The sequence below is a fragment of the Paroedura picta genome, chromosome 2 (genome assembly GCF_049243985.1).
Source record: "Paroedura picta isolate Pp20150507F chromosome 2, Ppicta_v3.0, whole genome shotgun sequence".
Classification (NCBI taxonomy): domain Eukaryota; kingdom Metazoa; phylum Chordata; class Lepidosauria; order Squamata; family Gekkonidae; genus Paroedura; species Paroedura picta.
Genome location: NC_135370.1, coordinates 138,441,848 through 138,461,181, shown reverse-complemented (window position 1 = coordinate 138,461,181; position 19,334 = coordinate 138,441,848). Strand labels below are relative to the sequence as shown.

Below are 19,334 nucleotides of genomic sequence, written 5' to 3'. Positions count from 1 at the left end.
CAGCCCTCCAGATGTCCATGGACTACAATTCCCATGGGCCCCTGGCAGCCTGGTTCATATCCCCACTGTGCCATGGTGACCCTGGGCCAGTCGTATGCCCACTGCCTAAACTACCTCCCAAAGTTGTTAAGATAAAACACAGAGAAGGTAAATGGAAAAAGTAAATAAAAGTTAAAGTTAAAAAGCAAAAGTAAATGTACAGATATCACTATTGATGGAAGATCAGCTGAATTATACTGCACTGAAGTTTGGAGAATGCTTCGACAAATTGATTATTATTAGCTAACTGGTAAATTTTCAGCTGCATGTGCGTGGGGCATGGGCTTCATGAAAAAAGATGAATGAAATGTGGCCTCACAGCCACTGTCAGCACAACATTTACTGACCAGTGGGTAATCTAGAGGTTTAAACAATCTGATTTATTGCACTCCACTAGAAGAAGCTGCACTGTGGCCTTAAGTTCAGAAATCAAGGCTAGGCGATGGCTGCTTTGGAAGGATTCAAGCCATAAGTTATAGAGTATGCAAGATGACTCTGTCAAGCAAAACATGATTGGAGAAATATGTTCTCTGGTGAGGACAAAGGAAGACAGAGATTACCAACACACTGCATAAACTTTAGAAAAGAGGTTGGAAATGAAATCGTATAATTACTTGGCTTAAAAAAACAACAACAGCAAACTGTACTACATATGTTCATTTTGAAAAAAAAAATAGCCAACACTTGTAAAGGTCTGCATATGCTTGCTTAAATCTATATATAAGCAAAACCCTTCATAAAACAACCAGACAGATCAATCATTCCAATTTTATTCAAAGTTATTCTGCTCCAACAACATGCCATACTGCAAAGAAACTTGGTGAACTCTGTATCTTTGATGTTCAAGGGAAGTTAAAGGAAAGTTTCCCCATCAATGTTGTTTGCAAAACATAACACCCACTGACTCACATGGCCTACTTTTAAGGAAAAGTTAGGGTGAACAGCTCACATGTTTATCATAGATTTCATTCTATTGCCTTTCAACAAAAATAATTTTTGCTATAGCAAATGGCAAAACAGAAGGGGACAATATGGTTAGCCATGGGAGGCACATATAGACTCCAAGTTCTTTTGACACATACATATGTAATAAAGCAAGGGCTCTGTAAAGGACGGAAAGTGGTTGAAATCAAATTACCAGCATGTATTTATGATAGTATCCCATCTGCTTTCATCCCATTGAAAAGGCTTAAGAAATGTAAGTTGTTGCAGAGAGTAAAATAGAATGATCATTGGACATCATTAAACCTTCATAACTTTTTGTAGATATGTGTATACAAGGCATTATAGAACGAAAGCTTTATTACAGGATAAAAACAATTAGATTCTACTATGACATCCTATCACAGAAATCACAGAGTTTGAAGGTACCTCCAGGGTCATTTAGTCCAACCCCCTGAACAATGAAGGAACTCACAACTGCAATCTCCAAGTATGAAGTCTATTCATAAGATAGACCTTTGGGTTGAAAGAAAGAAAACATATTTACTGGAAGATGTTTACCTAGCCTACCTATGTTGTTGTTGTTATGTGCGAAGTCGTGTCCGACCAATCGCGACCCCATGGACAATGATCCTCCAGGCCTTCCTGTCCTCTACCATTCCCTGGAGTCCATTTAAGTTTGCACCTACTGCTTCAGTGACTCCATCCAGCCACCTCATTCTCTGTCGTCCCCTTCTTCTTTTGCCCTCGATCGCTCCCAGCATTAGGCTCTTCTCCAGGGAGTCCTTCCTTCTCATGAGGTGGCCAAAATATTTGAGTTTCATCTTCAGGATCTGGCCTTCTAAAGAGCAGTCAGGGCTGATCTCCTCTAGGACTGACCGGTTTGTTCGCCTTGCAGTCCAAGGGACTCGCAAGAGTCTTCTCCAGCACCAGAGTTCAAAAGCCTCAATTCTTTGACGCTCGGCCTTCCTTATGGTCCAACTTTCGCAGCCATACATTGCAACTGGGAAGACCATAGCCTTGACTAAACGCACTTTTGTTGGCAGGGTGATGTCTCTGCTTTTTAGGATGCTGTCAAGATTTGCCATAGCTTTCCTCCCCAGGAGCAAGCGTCTTTTAATTTCTTTGCTGCAGTCCCCATCTGCAGTGATCTTGGAGCCCAGGAAAATAAAATCTGTCACTATCTCCATTTCTTCCCCTTCTATTTGCCAGGAATTGAGAGGGCCGGATGCCATGATCTTTGTTTTCTTGATGTTGAGTTTCAAGCCAACTTTTGCACTCTCCTCCTTCACCCGCATCAACAGGCTCTTTAATTCCTCTTCACTTTCTGCCATTAGAGTGGTATCATCTGCATATCTGAGGTTGTTGATATTTCTCCCTGCAATCTTGATCCCAATTTGTGACTCCTCTAATCCCGCATTTCTCATGATGTGCTCTGCATACAAGTTAAATAGGCAAGGCGACAGTATACAGCCTTGCCGAACTCCTTTCTCAATTTTAAACCAGTCAGTGATTCCATGTTCAGTTCTCACTGTTGCTTCTTGACCTGCATATAAATTTCTCAAGAGACAAATAAGATGCTCTGGTATTCCCATCTCTTTAAGAACTTGCCACAATTTGTTGTGTTCCACACAATCAAAGGCTTTAGCATAGTCAATGAAGCAGAAGTAGACGTTCTTCTGGTACTCCCTAGCTTTCTCCATGATCCAGCGTATGTTGGCAATTTGATCTCTAGTTCCTCTGCCTCTTCGAAATCCTGCCTGTACTTCTGGAAGTTCTCGGTCCACATATTGCTGGAGCCTAGCTTGTAGGATTTTGAGCATAACTTTGCTAGCATGAGAAATTAGTGCAATGGTGCGGTAGTTTGAACATTCTTTGGCATTGCCCTTCTTTGGAATTGGAATGTAAACTGACCTTTTCCAATCCTGTGGCCATTGTTGAGTTTTCCAAATTTGCTGGCATATTGAGTGTAGCACTTTTACTGCATCGTCCTTTAAGATTTTGAATAGTTCAACTGGAATGCTGTCACCACCACTAGCTTTATTGTTACTCAGACTTCCTAAGGCCCATTTGACTTCACATTCCAGGATGTCTGGCTCCAGGTCAGTAACTACCCCATTGTGGTCATCAGGGATGTTAAGCTCGCTCTTGTATAGCTCTTCTGTATAATTTTGCCACCTTTGTTTAATCTCTTCTGCTTCTGGGGGTCCCTACCATTTTGGTCCCTTATCATACCCATCTTTGCATGAAACGTTCTCTTCATATCTCCAATTTTCTTGAAAAGATCTCTGGTCCTCCCGATTCTATTGTTTTCTTCTATTTGTTTGCACTGTTCATTTAAGAAGGCATTCTTATCTCTTCTAGCTTTTCTCTGGAATTCTGCATTCAGTTGGGTGTATCTTTCTCTTTCTCCCTTGCCTTTCACTTCCCTTCTCTCCTTAGCTATTTGTAAAGCTTCCTCAGACAGCCATTTTGATTTCTTGCATTTCTTTTTCTTTGGGATGGTTTTAGTTGCTACCTCTTGTACAATGTTGCGAACCTCCATCCATAGTTCTTCAGGCACTCTGTCTATCAGATCTAATTCCTTAAATCTATTTGTCACCTCCACTGTGTATTCGTCGGGGATATGATTTAGTTCATACCTGAGTGGCCTAGTGCTTTTCCCTACTTTCTTCAATTTAAGCCTAAATTTTGCAACAAGAAGCTCATGATCTGAACCACAATCAGCTCCTGGTCTTGTTTTTATTGACTGGATAGAACTTTTCCATCTTTGGCTGCAGAGCACATAGTCAATCTGATTTCTGTGTTGACCGTCTGGTGATGTCCATGTGTAGAGTCGTCTCTTGGGTTGCTGGAAAAGAGTGTTTGCTATGACCATTGTATTCTCTTGACAAAATTCTACCAGCCTGTGCCCTGCTTCATTTTGTACTCCAAGGCTAAACTTGCCTGTTATCCCGGTTATCTTTTGCCTTCCTACTTTAGCATTCCAATCCCCCATGATGATAAGCACATCATTTTTGGGTGTTGCTTCTAGAAGGTGTTGTAGGGCTTCAATAGAACTGATCAACTTCATCCTCTTCAGCAGCAGTGGTTGGGGCGTAGACCTGGATCACTGTGATGTTGAATGGTTTGCCTTGGATTCGAACTGAGATCATTCTGTCATTTTGGGGATTGTATCCCAAGACTGCTTTTCCTACTCTCTTATTGATTATGAAGGCTACTCCATTTCTTCTGCGAGATTCTTGTCCACAGTAGTATACCTGATGGTCATCTGAATTAAATTCACCCATTCCTGTCCATTTTAGTTCACTGATTCCTAAAATGTCGATGTTCAGTCTTGTCATTTCTTGTTTAACCACGTCCAGCTTGCCTTGATTCATGGATCTGACGTTCCAGGTTCCTATGGAATAAAAATCTTTACAGCATCGGACTGTCTTTTTGCCACCAGTTACTTCCACAACTGAGCGTCCTTTCGGCTTTGGCCCAGCCGCTTCATTCATTCTGGCGCTACTCGTACTAGCCGTCTGCTCATCCCCAGTAGCATATTGGACACCTTCCGACCTGAGGGGCTCATCTTCCAGCGTCATATCGTTATGCCTATTGGAACTGTCCATAGAGTTTTCATGGCAAAGATACTGGAGTGGTTTGCCATTTCCTTCTCCAGTGGATCACCTTTTGTCAGAGCTCTCAGCTATGACCTGTCCGTCTTGGGTGGCCCTGCACGGCATAGCTCATAGCTTCACTGAACTACGCAAGCCCCCTTGCCACAACAAGGCAGCGATCCTTGAAGGGGGAAGCCTACCTATAAAACCCTCCAAAGATCAAAACTGATTAAATGTAAATCAATGTAATCAATAGGAGGACACATCTAATAATCAATGTAAAAGATATACAGATTGTAGAACTTAGAAACAGAGCTACTGTCTGCATAAAGCAGACATCATCAAAATGGTATGCTAAATAATTCTGAACATACTACAATAGCTCCATTTCTATTACAAAAATACCCTCCCAAACAACTGTATTTTACATAGTATTCCGACTGCACTTTGCAAAGACTGACTAGTTCCTTTTGCATCAACTTTGGGGCTAGCTAAGCCTTGAAACATCTATTACTCAGCCTCCTATTTTGCTTTAAGTTGTCCAAACATTGCAGTTGACTACTACCATCAAACTTCTTCTTTTGCCAGTTTACAGGTATATTGATAATGAGGCAAGTATTTGAAGTATCTTATTCTGTCCAAATGCAGAACTCCCTGAGCACACTTCTACATCTCATTTTCTGTTCTAGAGCGAAAGCAGACAGGCCATTTAACTTACCTGGAAAGTTCCATAATGAGATGCTGGTGGTCAGAAACAAGCCCTAACAGCTCCACCACTGCTGCAGGAATTACTTGGCTCCTGTCTTTCAGAAGCCACATTGATTTTGTTTTTCGACATGACACCATTTTGTTTTTCCACATGACAAAAAAAGGTAATGGATAAGTTGATGGCTATTGTTGGTGTTGCTGATCAGGTTTAAATTAAAAGTCTGGGACCTTCAGACCTGATGGACCATAATTTCTGACATGTCATTTTCTCCTCCCCAAAACATGTCATCTTACAGCCTGCTGGGATATTTGTGGTGGCCCTGTCCTGGTGGGACCAGCTGCTAGATGACAAATGGACCCTTGTAGGACTTATCTAAAGGCTTTAGAGCCTCTTGTGGCGCAGAGTGGTAAGGCAGCCGTCTGAAAGCTTTGCCCATGAGGCTGGGAGTTCAATCCCAGCAGCCGGCTCAAAGTTGACTCAGCCTTCCATCCTTCCGAGGTCGGTAAAATGAGTACCCAGCTTGCTGGGGGGTAAACGGTAATGACTGGGGAAGGCACTGGCAAACCACCCCGTATTGAGTCTGCCATGAAAACGCTGGAGGGCGTCACCCCAAGGGTCAGACATGACTCGGTGCTTGCACAGGGGATACCTTTACCTTTACCTTAAAGGCTTTTCCATAACCTCATTTTAATCATTGTTAAGATCCTATTCATTTGAGTTCCCTCTCCCTGTTCTGCATGTGTGTTGTACCATCTAATAATCAATTTCATATCAGACAAGTTTCCCCCCAGTTTATTTTCCTGCAATTTAAATCCACAGGGAAATAAACTGAACAAAACTGGGCCTGCAAAACAGAGCTCTTCTGCTTGGCTTTTAGTTAGCTGGGTTTAGAGTATGTGGACTGCTTTTTAATTTAACTGAATTATGTTCTTAAAGAGAAATTTCTTAATGTTTTAACTGTGCAATTTATCTCATTGGTGCCTTTGTAAATGCCTCCACTTCAATATCTTCCTTAGCTATGTGTATGTATAGGGCATGTTGCTTTATTATATTTATCTTTTTCTCCTAATAATGAACACAAAGGAGCAAAATGTGAGGAAAATTAGTTCCCTCAGTGCCATTCCCCCCAAAACACATCTTACCCATATCTTTCTGATTATTGTTAAAATGTGAACTGCATTACTGAATGAATTTATTGAGGAAATATGTCAGAAGAAGGTCAACTACATTTACATCCTATAGGGCAAGAAGAGGCTACAAAAACTCTGCCTACCAGTGTAATTACTGTAGCATGTGCTGTCTGGGTGGCAAACAAGGGATTAAAAGAAGCCAGGGGAGAAGTAACATGATATTCTTTACTACAGAACATGCTCGGCATCCACATAGTTTTACAAGAAAATACAATAATAGGTAGGAGTTAAAAGCCATTAGACACGCATGCAAGCCAAATCATTTAACTAATTTTATTGAAGATAACAGCATTTCTGAAGGCCCAATATTAAAATGCCTTCTTTTATTTCCAAGATAATTTACTATTGGAAGGATAAAGCAAGATATATATGCACTGCTTTTGCACATGCTCTTTAAAAAGTTGTGATAAACACCTCCTATTAGAGGGGGAAAAACACTTTGGGAAATTAAATGCTTCAAAATGCCAAGAGGTTGTATTTCAGCCTTAATGTACAATGACGATCCCAGAATTTAGCAACGTAAAATCATGCTCAAGATGCAAACAAGAAGGGAAAGGATACATATGGGAGACAGAATAATGTGATTGTTTTGGTACTATTTATTTCCTTCAAGGAATGTATACCTTGAGAACAAATGCATGACTGGCGAAGGAGTACAAAGGGGAAACAGTGTCAGTCTACTGTAACAAAATAAAAGTCCAATGCAACCAGCATTTCAAGAGTGTGTCATAATTTTGATCATATCATCAGAATTCTGTGCAAAAATCACCAAGTATTACCGGAAGGTTGGGGAATCAAAGCAGAATGAGGATACCCCTCCGGAGCAGATGGAAGATTATTGTGATTACTTCTATAATAGGACAATGAAGCCTAGAATAATTTAATTTAGTCATAAAATGTCATGATTGGCTATAAAATAGGTGAACAACAAAGCAAGCAACCAATACCTTGGCTTGCTGTGTAGAACCTCTCTTAAGAGAAAAAGCAGAAGGGATCATAATGGCATGCTATGCCTTCTGGAAAATTTCTGGAAAACTACTGTAGACCTTTTCAGTTATTTATTTATTTAAGATTTTTATGCCACCCTTCCATACGGCTCTGGGCAGTTTACATATAACATCATGGGGTAATTACATAGAACTTAGAATATTATAACAAATATAGCAATCATAACATAACATGTCAACCAGAATAATATTTAAACAAGAACAGGAACATTGACACAGCTTTGGGTTGGTCAGATTTTTCAGTCATGGGAAGGAGGATCTGGGGGGAGGCAGTGGGTGTTTTGGGGATGGTCAGACTCAATCAAATGCCTGGTGGAAGACCTCCCATTTGCAGGCCCTGCGAAATTGTGAGAGTTAGAACAGAGCTCTGATCTCTTCAGGGAGCTTGTTCCACCAGGTGGGAGCCAGGACCAAGAAGGTTTTGGAACTTGTTGAGGTTGGACGTGCTTCTCTGGGGCCAGGGATCCACAGCCAGTTGGAGGTGGCGGAGCATAAGGCTATTTGGGGGTATAGGCAGGGAGGTGGTCTCTCAGATACACTGGGCCCAGACTGTGTATGGCTTTAAAGGTGATTACCAACACTTTACACTTAATCCAGAATTCAACTGGGAGCCAGTCGATTTGCTGGAGTATAGGCAGGATGTGGGATCTCCATGGTGTATTAGTGAGAATTCTGGTCACTGTGTTTTGGGCCAGCTGTAGTTTCTGGATCAATGATAAGGGTAGGCCTGCATGGTTACAAAAGTCTAGTCTAGACGTGACCATTGCATGGATCACTGTGGCTAGGTGTTCCAGGGCCAAGTAGGGTGCTAGAAGCTTGGCTTGGCTAAGGTGGTGAAATGCCAGCCATGCTACCTTTGTGACCTGGGCTTCCATTTTAGGTTCCTGGCAGAGTGAGCTGTTATGAACTGCACTCCATCCAGGGTGGGCAGGCATGCTTCCTCCCATGGTTCCTTCCTGCCCAGCCACAGGACCTCCGTCTTTGCAGGGTTGAGCTTGAGTTAGAAAACTGTAGTGCAACATGAAATGAAGTTGAACTTCCCTGTAACTATTTTCATTGAGTATCTTCTGTTTAGGCTAACATGAGGACTGTGCATGGGCAGGCCTGCCATCAGGTAGGTATTTATAGCTAAAAGCCTCCAGGGGGTGCTGTGCCCTGGAGTTAGAAGCTTGTTCCCAACCGCATGCTCCTGTGCAGCAGTGCCCCTACCATCAATACTTCTAATGCTGCCAAATCCAGAGTATGCAACAAGCCGCCCCGAACCTTTGAGGAGGGGCAGCATAGAAATGTAATAAATAATAATAATAATAACAAGGCAGGAGGAAGGATATGTTAGATAATCAATGAACAATAGTTATAAGTAAATGCATCCATCTTCTTTATAGTGCCACACAGGGATTCTAGCAAGCTACTCATCAGGCAGTGGGGCATGTTCTCGTCAATCTAACAGCAAATGATGAGCTGCCTTGCCCATTGGAGTCTCACATCTCACCTGCAGAAACAAAGTGCAAAGTGCAAATGTGTCTGCTGACAATCAGGTGGCAGCTTTGTAGATCTCCATCAAAGGCACTCCATCCAGGTAGACTGCAGAAAAAAAACTGTCCTAGTGCAATGGGCATTAAATAATCCTGACAATCCATCAATCCTACCTCTCTTAGGGCCACTAAAACAAACAAAACAGGACTCTATCCATGTGAAACTCCAGGGTTTTCCTGAGGTAAAATAAAATGTCCTCTTAACACCTAAATAATGTAACGAGCACTCGTTCTCAGAGCTTAGTTGCAGGAAACAGTATTTTGGGATAAATGGAACATAGAAACTACCTTAGGAAGTAACCCAAGACTGAGTCAAGGACTACCTTTTTGGAAAATAAATTCAAAAATAGGACATGCTTTAGGATGCTTAGGGCTAATCCTGCGTTGAGCAGGGGGTTGGACTAGATGGCCTGTATGACCCCTTCCAACTCTATGATTCTATGATTCTATGACATCTATCTGAGGAGCTGCCAGTTCACTCACCCTCCTGGCTGAAGTAACAACTGCTAAGAAACACACCTTCATAGAAAGCTCTACATAAGGGCACAATTGATCAATAACAGTTTTTAGATGAAAATGGAGTCCAATCTCAGATTATATTGATTAGTAAAAAAGAGATGGAAAGAAATAACTGATTCATAGATTCTAAATATTGGAAAGAATGAAGTATGTCTTTAAATCTGGTCTCCACTGGCAAGGCAGTTGATCTTAACTATATGTGGCACGTAAGTACAATGGAGCTCATGATGTCCTGTGCAGCTGAATCTGCAAAATACTGCCTGCATTAATTTGCTTCTTCAAAAGTGTAATGACCTCTGTATGCAGAGCTTTAACAAGGGGATGCTTATCTTCTATCAGGAATTCCAGGAAGGAAAGAATCCTCTCCCATAAGAAGAGGCAATTTTAAAACCTAGAGATGCTGAAGATTTTTGACCCAGGATATCCTGTTCTCTCTCTTCGTTATCTGTGGGAGCTGAATGATAGAGCTAATGGCCTTTTGGCTGCATCTCATCCATAACTAAGGAGGATGAACTGTCAAATAGTGGAATGGCTCCTTCTTGATCTTATAAAAATGTCCTGCCCTTCTGGAGGTAGGCTAGAGAGATGCAAGTTTTTGCCACCATCTCTGTGTAAGGTCCTCAATCATAGAATCATAGAGTTGGAAGGGACCTCATGGGTCAAGACTTTTATTTTCTCCAACACCAGAAAACCAAACCAATAATCCTAGAAGACTCTGAATAGAAACAACCCAGAATCTTGTCTTCCAATTAATTTATGTATATACTAGAAACTAAGCCCGCTATTCTTTAAAGACAGCGGGCGCTAGGGGCCCTGTAGAGTGCGGCGGGGTGGCTGTGGGAGTTGGCAGCGGCCAGGCCACGCATCCGAGGCTGGGGATGGTGTGGCCTGTGTGGCTACCCCGGTGTCTGCCGGCTCCTCGGCACCTACCTGAGTCATCGGAGGGTAGGCGCCGTTGCTGGTGCCGCGTCTCCCAGCAGCAGTCGCTGTGGCAGCGGTTGGGCCGGGTGCCGCTGTAGGGAGTTCTGGCGGCGTTGCTGGGGCGGCAACAGTTGGCAGGTGCTGTGTGGTGGCCAGGCCGGGGGCGATGTGGCATCTGCGGAGGAAGGCAACACCGGCTCGGGGCACAGCTACGGGTTCGCGGAAGCCGGTTGGGGCGGTGGGGAGGCGGCGCATTCGTGGCCGCCGTGGTGTCCTCCTTGGCGCGTCTCCGGGAGAAAATATCACTCAGCCACATGGGGCCGACGTGAGGGGGGCGGATCGGGAGGCGCTTCGCGCTTCCTGATTCGTCAGTCCAGGGGCTGGACAAGGCCCGCCCTCGGGGCCCTTAACGAATTATTTAATCTGCTCCGCTAGGAATTGTTAAAGATTTATGTGTATTTATAAGCAAACAAACAAACAAACTGTGTCCATCTATTCCTAATTGGACTCAATTGGACCCTGGCCATGTGATTGGGTTTTGGGCTTCTCCTAGAGAGTGCAGATAGGAACATTCTGCTTGGGAATTGATTTACACTCCCCCCCCTTACATTTAGCTTAGTTGGAGGCTCAGAAGAGGTGTAATGAGGCCGAGGGCACTACAACTGAGACTGGATCCACCAAGACACAGATCCAGAGAGTGGTATATAATATAATATATATTATAAATTCAATAGTAAACACAAAAGATAGTTCTACCCCACCCCAAGATTCTGAATACTCAGTTATAAATACTTTGAGTGAATGAGCTGTTGCCTCATAGGCTCTAGAACAAAGCTTCCATTAAAATCTCATAACTACCATAAATTCACTGTGTAGCCTTAGACAATCTACTATCTCTGCCTCAGTACTCCCATCTGCATCAGGGGAATTACTAGCTTACAGTACAGGTTTGTTGTAATGATTACAAGAAGATAATGTGTATGAAGTAGGGTTGTGTGCTTCGGCATCCAAAGTGGCCATTCCAGACCAAAGCAGCCAGCGTCATGGTGCAGGGGGGAGGGGTGGCACGAGAGCCAGCATGCTAGTCGGTGCACACACACAGGTGCAGAGCTCTGTGCCTGCGTGCAGGAGTTGGGTTGCGCACCACAACTGGCGCCTCCCCTACTTCCTGCGCCACAGCGCTGGCTGCTTCAGCCTGGAACGGCTGCTTCGGACACCGAAGCACACAACCCTATGTCACATAAATGCATCACCAAAATCTTACGGGGGCAGCTTCTAGGCTTTGCCAAAACTGGACTGCCATCCTCCATTTTTCATTGATTTAGTTGCGTGCTGCTTTTATCCCAGTGTCCTGCTCTATTTCAACTTTTCTTCTGGATATGGTTCCTTAAAAGTCTGCTGCCGCGCTTCATGTTAGTATCTTGACCCATATCCTGATTAATAAATCTAATTTCACCGCTTATTTTTAGGCACCCTAAATGTGCAAGCCTAATCTTGACAATAGAATGTCACACACACACACACACACCATCATCATCCAGCAGTACAGCTCTGACACTTCCATCAAACCAGCTTCCTTTCTGTGAGGATAGCCAAGTAGTAACAAGATTCTGGCTAAGAAAAGCCCAGAGGAAGCACATTCCCTTCCTGAAATAAAACTTACATTCACCTAATATTAATTTGTAAAGACGGATTTAGAAAAGTGTACTAAAATTAATGTGCACTTACTTGTATAATTATGCATTGTCTGTAGTTTTTACACCTTCCTAGAGTTGTCATTAAACTAATGGAAAACAGAGCTATAGGAGGTTGTGCGAGCATGCCAGTGTTGATGAATGTCAAGCTCATGTTACATATTTGCTTATCCCTTTAACATCTGCGCAATGTGCCATCTAATGCATTATTCCTCAGACTTTTAAATGTGTTATTCCAAACACATTTACCGCAATTTAGCTTAAAAGCGCTTTGATTATTCACCTACAAGGTAAAGTGGTAACCCATACCTTAACTTCTTTGCCACTCGATATGTTCAGCAGCTTCATACCTTAAACCTACTTTAATAAAGCACACAATTATTAAGGTACTGCAGAATGGCCCCAGAGCATACAAGCTCCATTAAATTTGCTTACATCTAATTATGCCTGCCCTAGGCAGGTGAGAAATTTAGTCCGATAAGATCTCTCTTTTTACCTGTAGCCAAAAAAAGAGAGGCAGCCATCTCGATCTAATTACTATCTACAACTATTTGTGGTATTTGTGCTTTAAAGCAGTATGCCACAAAAGGCTCTTTGTGCACCGGCAAGTCCATTCTAACTTGCTCTAAGTCGCTGAGATACAAAGGCAAGTTTATCTTGCTTAAGAGATGACGAGAAGGTCACCAGCAATGTCAGCCCTGCAGTCATTTCCTGTACTGCTCAAGGCTTACCAATTTCTGGAGGACGTTTAATTTTTATTAAAATAGTTTCGTTTTACAAATTGAAATGTAACCTTGTAAATAAATATGGGCTAAATTATAAATGAAGCACCAGAGAATATTAAAAACCAAATCAGTCAGAAATCTGATTGTTGTGACATGCTATCTGTATGCTTGGTAGGCATACGAAAGTCTTCAAAAGTCACAAAAATATTCTCCTGTACATTGTAAAGAAAGTATTTACTTCTTCTTCTTCTTCTTTTGCTGACTGAGACCCAAAGAAAAATTTATCCTTTCAAAATATATTATTTTTAATCAAGAATCAGTTGCATGATTTAAGAAGTGGCATAGGTAATTTTTGAACATGGATATTCTGTAATTTACTAACCAAGACAGATTATTTTTTTATAAAATCTCTTCTTTTGTATAAAAGTTAAGAAAGCAAAGAATGAACCTACAATGGTCTCCTCTTTACTGCTCACACCAGAAGTGCTGTAAAAAATAAAATGATTTTGGCAAATCATCATAGCTGAAGAAGAATTAATATTTTATTACACGTTCTAATAGATACTCAAGTTCAAATGTAATATATTTTAGATATAATAGCAAAGCTGAAGCTTTTGGGTTAGCTGTTATTCAATGTTATTCTCAAGACGTGAACTCTATCTTTAAATGTCTGATAAAATGGTAGGAAAAAATAAAAGACTTAAACACTTAACAGAAATTGTCCCGTTCATTGGATGATGATAGGGCTTGATACATGCCATGATTATACAACACAATTTATCAGAACTATATTTTTATCCATCCACGTAGAACAGATTCTTTCCTATTATATTGGTCATTCTTTCGTCTAATGGGCCACAAACCTCTACTGACCCCAAAAGCAAAAGGTTCCTTTGTCAAATTTTATATCTAAAACCTCATCTAATACTTTCACATAAAATACTGCTCAGAGGGCTGCAATTTTGAAACGATGTATTGGCCTATTAATATGTTTCTCATCACTTTGTGTGGTTACAAACCATTCAATAAACCTGTCTTTAATACTGTGCTTGGACATGTCCTTTTGTCTTTGTGAGTGGGCAAATAATCCCCCATTGTGGGTCAATTCAATGTTAAAATCACCACTACCATCAAGGAAAGTCAAACGTGTTGATTCTAATTCTACTTTAAAATTAAACTTCAGACATACAATGCCTTCTATATGTTTAATAAACTAAAAATAATTTACAGTTGTTTCAGGCTAGCATTTCACTTTGCCTGGGGGTAAGCACAACTGCCCTTCGACCAATACCCAGAAACACAAGTTATGCTGTGGTATGAAAGTTCCATGTTCAATACACTGACTTTCTTCCAAAAGAGATCACATCAATAGAAAACACTCTCAAGTCAGCTACACTCACAAATACATTACAGAGTCAAAGCCATCCAATAAGACAAAGCCCTCCCTCCAAGGTAATGGATTTCCTTGTCAAACTGCTAATGTTCAACTAAAATGTGCCCCCTTGTAATTAACCCAAATGGGGAAAATGTAGATGAGGGCAGATGGGGGGGGGGGGGACAAATCTAATCTTTCTATATTCTCCTCCTTGAACTTTAGCAGAACACTGTTGCATGAATACCCAGAGGTAGAGAGTGATAAAATTCTAAATGGGATGGAACTGCAAGAACCTAGTTAGCCTTTTGACTAGTCTTTGAAAGCTGGACAGAAACAGAATAATGTATACAGCATGATAAGAAGCAGATGAAAGTAAAGGGTACAAAGGACACAAAGAGAAAATCTAGGGGTAAAATTAAGCAATGAACATGGGGCATTGCCCTTATAATAAACTGAACTTATCTATTGGGCACTGCAAAGTTATATATTGGGTAATGTTAGCAAAATTTTTCTTATCCTTTTATCAGAGCTGATACTACTTTATAGCGATAATGGTGCAATGCCTAGCGAACCATTTGTATCACTCATATATGAGTGAACTATAAGCTGTTGCATTATGGATGAACCATTATTGATAAACACACCCACTGAGCAAATTTAATGATGGCCATGAAAATAGCCTCTTACTTTTTCACTGTCTAGTGTGAAAAATATTTATCATTTACAAGTTCCATTAATTGTTTAGACACAGTGTCATGCAACTGCAATTCTTCAGATTTATACTGCATCCTTCACCTGCTAGAGTCTTCACTCTTTCATCATGTTTTAACCACAATACAGATTGCCACAGTTTAGCAAATGTTTTCCGTTTGTTAACATAACATTATCAAAACCAAAATTCAATGCTTTCACTCTTACCAAAAGCTGCTACTTTTATGATTATGGCTTCAATGTTTGAAGATATCATTTCTTTGAGCAAAGTTTCCTGGTTCTGACGCCAAAGATAAGCTAAGGGCTGTAGCTTAAGCCGTTTGCACCTATTTGAACATGGAAAAATTCCTTTGTTATTTTGAACTTTAATCCAAACACATTATTTAATTTGTGGCCAAGTTTATTGAGGTATTCTAATGTCAAGCATAAACATTTTCTAGGCCTGCCACCTTTTTACATGACAAACTACAGGCAATCCAGCCATTTACCACATCAGTGGAACAAAAAGAAGAGGGCAATCAAGACATTTCATGTCAAATTACACTGTAATCATGAACATCTAGCCACATTATGGAGTTGGAACATGTCACCAGCATTCTAGATCATTATCTGTAAACCGCACCGCGGTTATAAATAAAAGCCTAAGGGCAAGTTGGGAGGAGTTAGGGCGGGCGCAGTCCGTGATAAAAACTCAAAAGGGCGAATCAGGGGCCGCAAAGCGGCTCCTGATTCGCCCCTCCAACTGTCACTCCTGGCCCAAGCAGGCAATGGTGAGGCGTGCAAAGCGCTCCTCACCATTCCCTGCTTGGCCGTCGTGGACTGCGCCTCGATGTGGGGAAAGGAGCAGGGACGCCTCGTCAAAGACGTGGCGGCCCTGCTTCTTTCCAGCCACATGCCCTCCCAACTTGCACAGGAAGCAGGGAAGGAATCCCATGCATCCCATGTGCTCTTCCCCCGAACAACACGCCGCCACCGCCAGCCTCCCGAACCCCACCGCCACCCCCGCAAGACCCAGGTAAGCCCGCCGCTACAGCCCCCCGCGCGTACGACCCCCCATCCCGATGCCCCACACCTCCTCCGTCGCCGCCCACGTGAACACCCAACCCCCAACAAGTGGCTGCACTTCCCACAGTAAAGCCTACCCCCCCACACACACGAGCCTTTCCCCTCCAAGCCTTTCCCCATCCGTGCATGCGTGGCTCGCTTCCCCCACGCTACCCCCTCCCACCCCCTCCCACACCACGCATTTGCCGGCTTCCACACATGCGTGGTTCCCCTCCGCCTCCGCTCGATTCCCCCGAACGCCGGCTCGATTCCCGCTGGCCGAATCCGGCCCGGCCCCACACTCCGCCCTCCACTCACCCCTCCCTACCACCGCCGCGCCACCTCCCCAAGCTTCTCCTTATCGCCCATTTTTATAAATGGGCTTTGTTTCTAGTTATACAATATAATATAGCAATTCCAAAGTGGGCATGGCATATTCCAAACTGCTTACAAGGATAAAATGGAGGAAGAACAATCTCTCCACTGAGGAGAAAAGTAGAGTATACATTCTGTTTATTTTTAAAGGCTATCCCTGTGAAATAAAAAACAAAGCATTCCAGAGGTGAGCAGATGTGTACATGTCTCCCACACCAGCTCCCTGTTGGTGCCCAATTGGCACATCACCACCAAAAGGTTTGCCACCTTTTCACCACCAACGGGGGAGGCTACCATACCCTCCACTGCTCTCTACGGACTCCCATGGCAAGAGCTGGTGGGGGAGCCAGGGGACCAGCCCCCACCCACATTTAAAGTAGGTTTCACCACTAGTATAACTCAGATTCAGAGGACTCTCATATACACTACTTGGAAAGATGGGGGGGGGATCAATAGTGGGAGGAGGAAACTGCAAAACCCTCTCCAACTCTCTCCACTGGTGACAGTCCTTACCAACATATTGAGTCTAGTGCAGGGGTAGTCAAACTGCGGCCCTCCAGATGTCCATGGACTACAATTCCCAGGAGCCCCCTGCCAGCATTCGCTGGCAGGGGGCTCCTGGGAATTGTAGTCCATGGACATCTGGAGGGCCGCAGTTTGACTACCCCTGGTCTAGTGGCTACATCAATGGACATTGCTATTTCGGTGCATTTTCACTGGAATAGTTCACCCAGTTCTTTTGTTTTCTTTTTCATACTAATAATTTATGGATTATTTGCATTCCCTCCGTGTTTAACTTGGGTTAAAGCGGTAGGTATTCAAATTTTGTAAGGACCGTCTATTTTAATAAACTAAATGATCAAACCCTACTTTGAAATCACACATATGATCTAATTAACCAAGCTTATATTAAATTGAATCATACTCCACCAAGGGCAGTATTATAAACTTAGCCTGCCAGCAACTCTTCATGGTCACATAAGGAGATCTTTTATATCATATACCACCTGATTCTTTTAACTAGAGATGCTTTGCTACTGACATGGCCCCTACCCTCCACTTTACACCAAATCATTCTTAATACACAATTTAACATAAATTATGAGTAAAAATGAAATAGTTGGGCAAGTTCTAAAACAACAAAGTACATAGGAATCTGAACAAAGGTAATTTAAACTGTAACACTACTTAAATATAGTTGTATAGGCCCTAAACTGATAAAAAGCACATCTGTTCTTAACAGTGTTACTATGAATAACTCCTATTGATTTAAATAGGATTACTCATCCTAGAGAAGCTAATACCTTCCAGAATAGAAGCAGGTGCTCCCCTATCTAACAAAAAAATTGTATAAAATCATCCAAAAAGCTGTTTTGCTATAAAATAAAATAGATTAGTGGTTTGGCCACACAGTAAAATTAAAACTTCTTGGGGGGGGGGCAGGGACTTGGAAACACAGGCTGAAATCCAACCAGTTACTTTAGGAGTTCCCCCCATACGTTTTAAATAATAAATGGTGCTTTTTTATTTTCCCCCTCTCTTTTTTCAAATAACAGATCCCCAGAACCAGTCTACAAACTGGTGTGGAAGCTTTCTCAGCTAAGACTTCACCAAGCCACACCAAGCCCAATTTTTGTACTATAATATTTATTTTATTCATACTTTGATTTCTAGACTGCCCCTCCCCAGAATTGGGCTTGGGGCAGTTCACAACACATAAAACATTAAAATCATAATCTTAAATATATTAGACAATTAAAAATATTCCCACATTAAATGCATTAACTATATTAGATCTGTATTCTTCAAGCCAGCCTCTATGTCTTGAAACTTATACTGTCATGCTTTTCATTTAGACTAAGCTAGCAAACCAAATGGAAAATAGGAACAAAAGAATGGGAGTGTTTTAACGTCTTGATTCTGTTTTCATATAGATTTTTACAGAAGAACTGAACAGCAGTTCTAAATTGATTTCATTGTACTTTTTTTAACCAGTACACAGAGAACATATATAGAGCTGTTGAGTGTTTAACAGCATGCTGTAAACTCATGTTGTGTAAAGCACAAATTTCTATTTTACTCTGTGCTCACTTGAATTCGATGAACATTCTGGAACTAAGAATAATTACATCTTAAGGGTCCAATCCACATCCACTAAAACCAACACCAGTATTGCCACTCATTTCAATGGACTGTCAATATGCAGTATAAGTCTAGGCTAATTTTACTTACACATCTTCCACGCGGACTCGTTGATAGTCTGAAAGAATAGCACCTACTGAAACACCTTCTACATCCTCTTTATCCTGTGAATTAAAAAAAAATTACATATACATGAAAATTCAGCATATAAAAAAGAAAAGAAATTTAGAAGTATTCATCAGCTGAATTTACTCACCAAGACTCACTATGCACGGCGGCAGCTACTCAGCGCTGCGACCGTACTGTCGCAGCGGGACAAAAAGCCCTACCGTCCCCTTTGTATGCACGGGGGCGGAGCTCCGCCAGCTGTTCCAGCGCAACGACCTCATGCAGACCATGCGGGGCCGGAAGCGCCAGGAGTGCAGGTAAGTGGCGGCAGCAGCTGGGGGGGGAATTGGGGACAGGGGACTCCCACTGCAGGATGGTGGGGAGCAGCATGCTGCTCTCCTACCATGGCGGGGGTGGGGGTCGCCCCTGTCGGCTCCGCGGAGCTCGCAGAGGTGAGAGGTGTCCCTGCAGGAATGCCGGGGAAGGAGCGGGGAAGGAGCCAGGCCAAAAGCCTGGCTCCTCCAATTATGCATGGGGCTCGGTGGCTTGGCCTTCACCTGTGCCCTCGGGAGTCCTGGGACTCTGGAAGAACCCATGTTTAGTTAACGCGGGTCTTCCGAGGGCCTGGGCTGGGACACACCTGCGCTGGTGGCGGCGTGCATTATCAGGGATTTAATCCGAAGTCCTGCCACTGCC

The 19,334-nt window shown here is 42.5% G+C and overlaps 1 protein-coding gene across 2 annotated transcripts in view; it reads right to left on the bottom strand.

Moving 5' to 3' along the window:
* Positions 1-19,334, bottom strand: part of DPH6 (diphthamine biosynthesis 6) — a 295,479-nt gene that overhangs the window by 213,923 nt on the left and 62,222 nt on the right. For both annotated transcript variants that reach the window (XM_077322984.1, XM_077322983.1), the window contains exons 4-5: positions 18,621-18,694; positions 15,177-15,295 (exon numbers count right to left, since the gene is read on the bottom strand). In XM_077322984.1, coding sequence (XP_077179099.1) covers positions 15,177-15,295; positions 18,621-18,694 — 193 coding nt within the window. The remainder of the gene's footprint in view (positions 1-15,176; positions 15,296-18,620; positions 18,695-19,334) is intronic.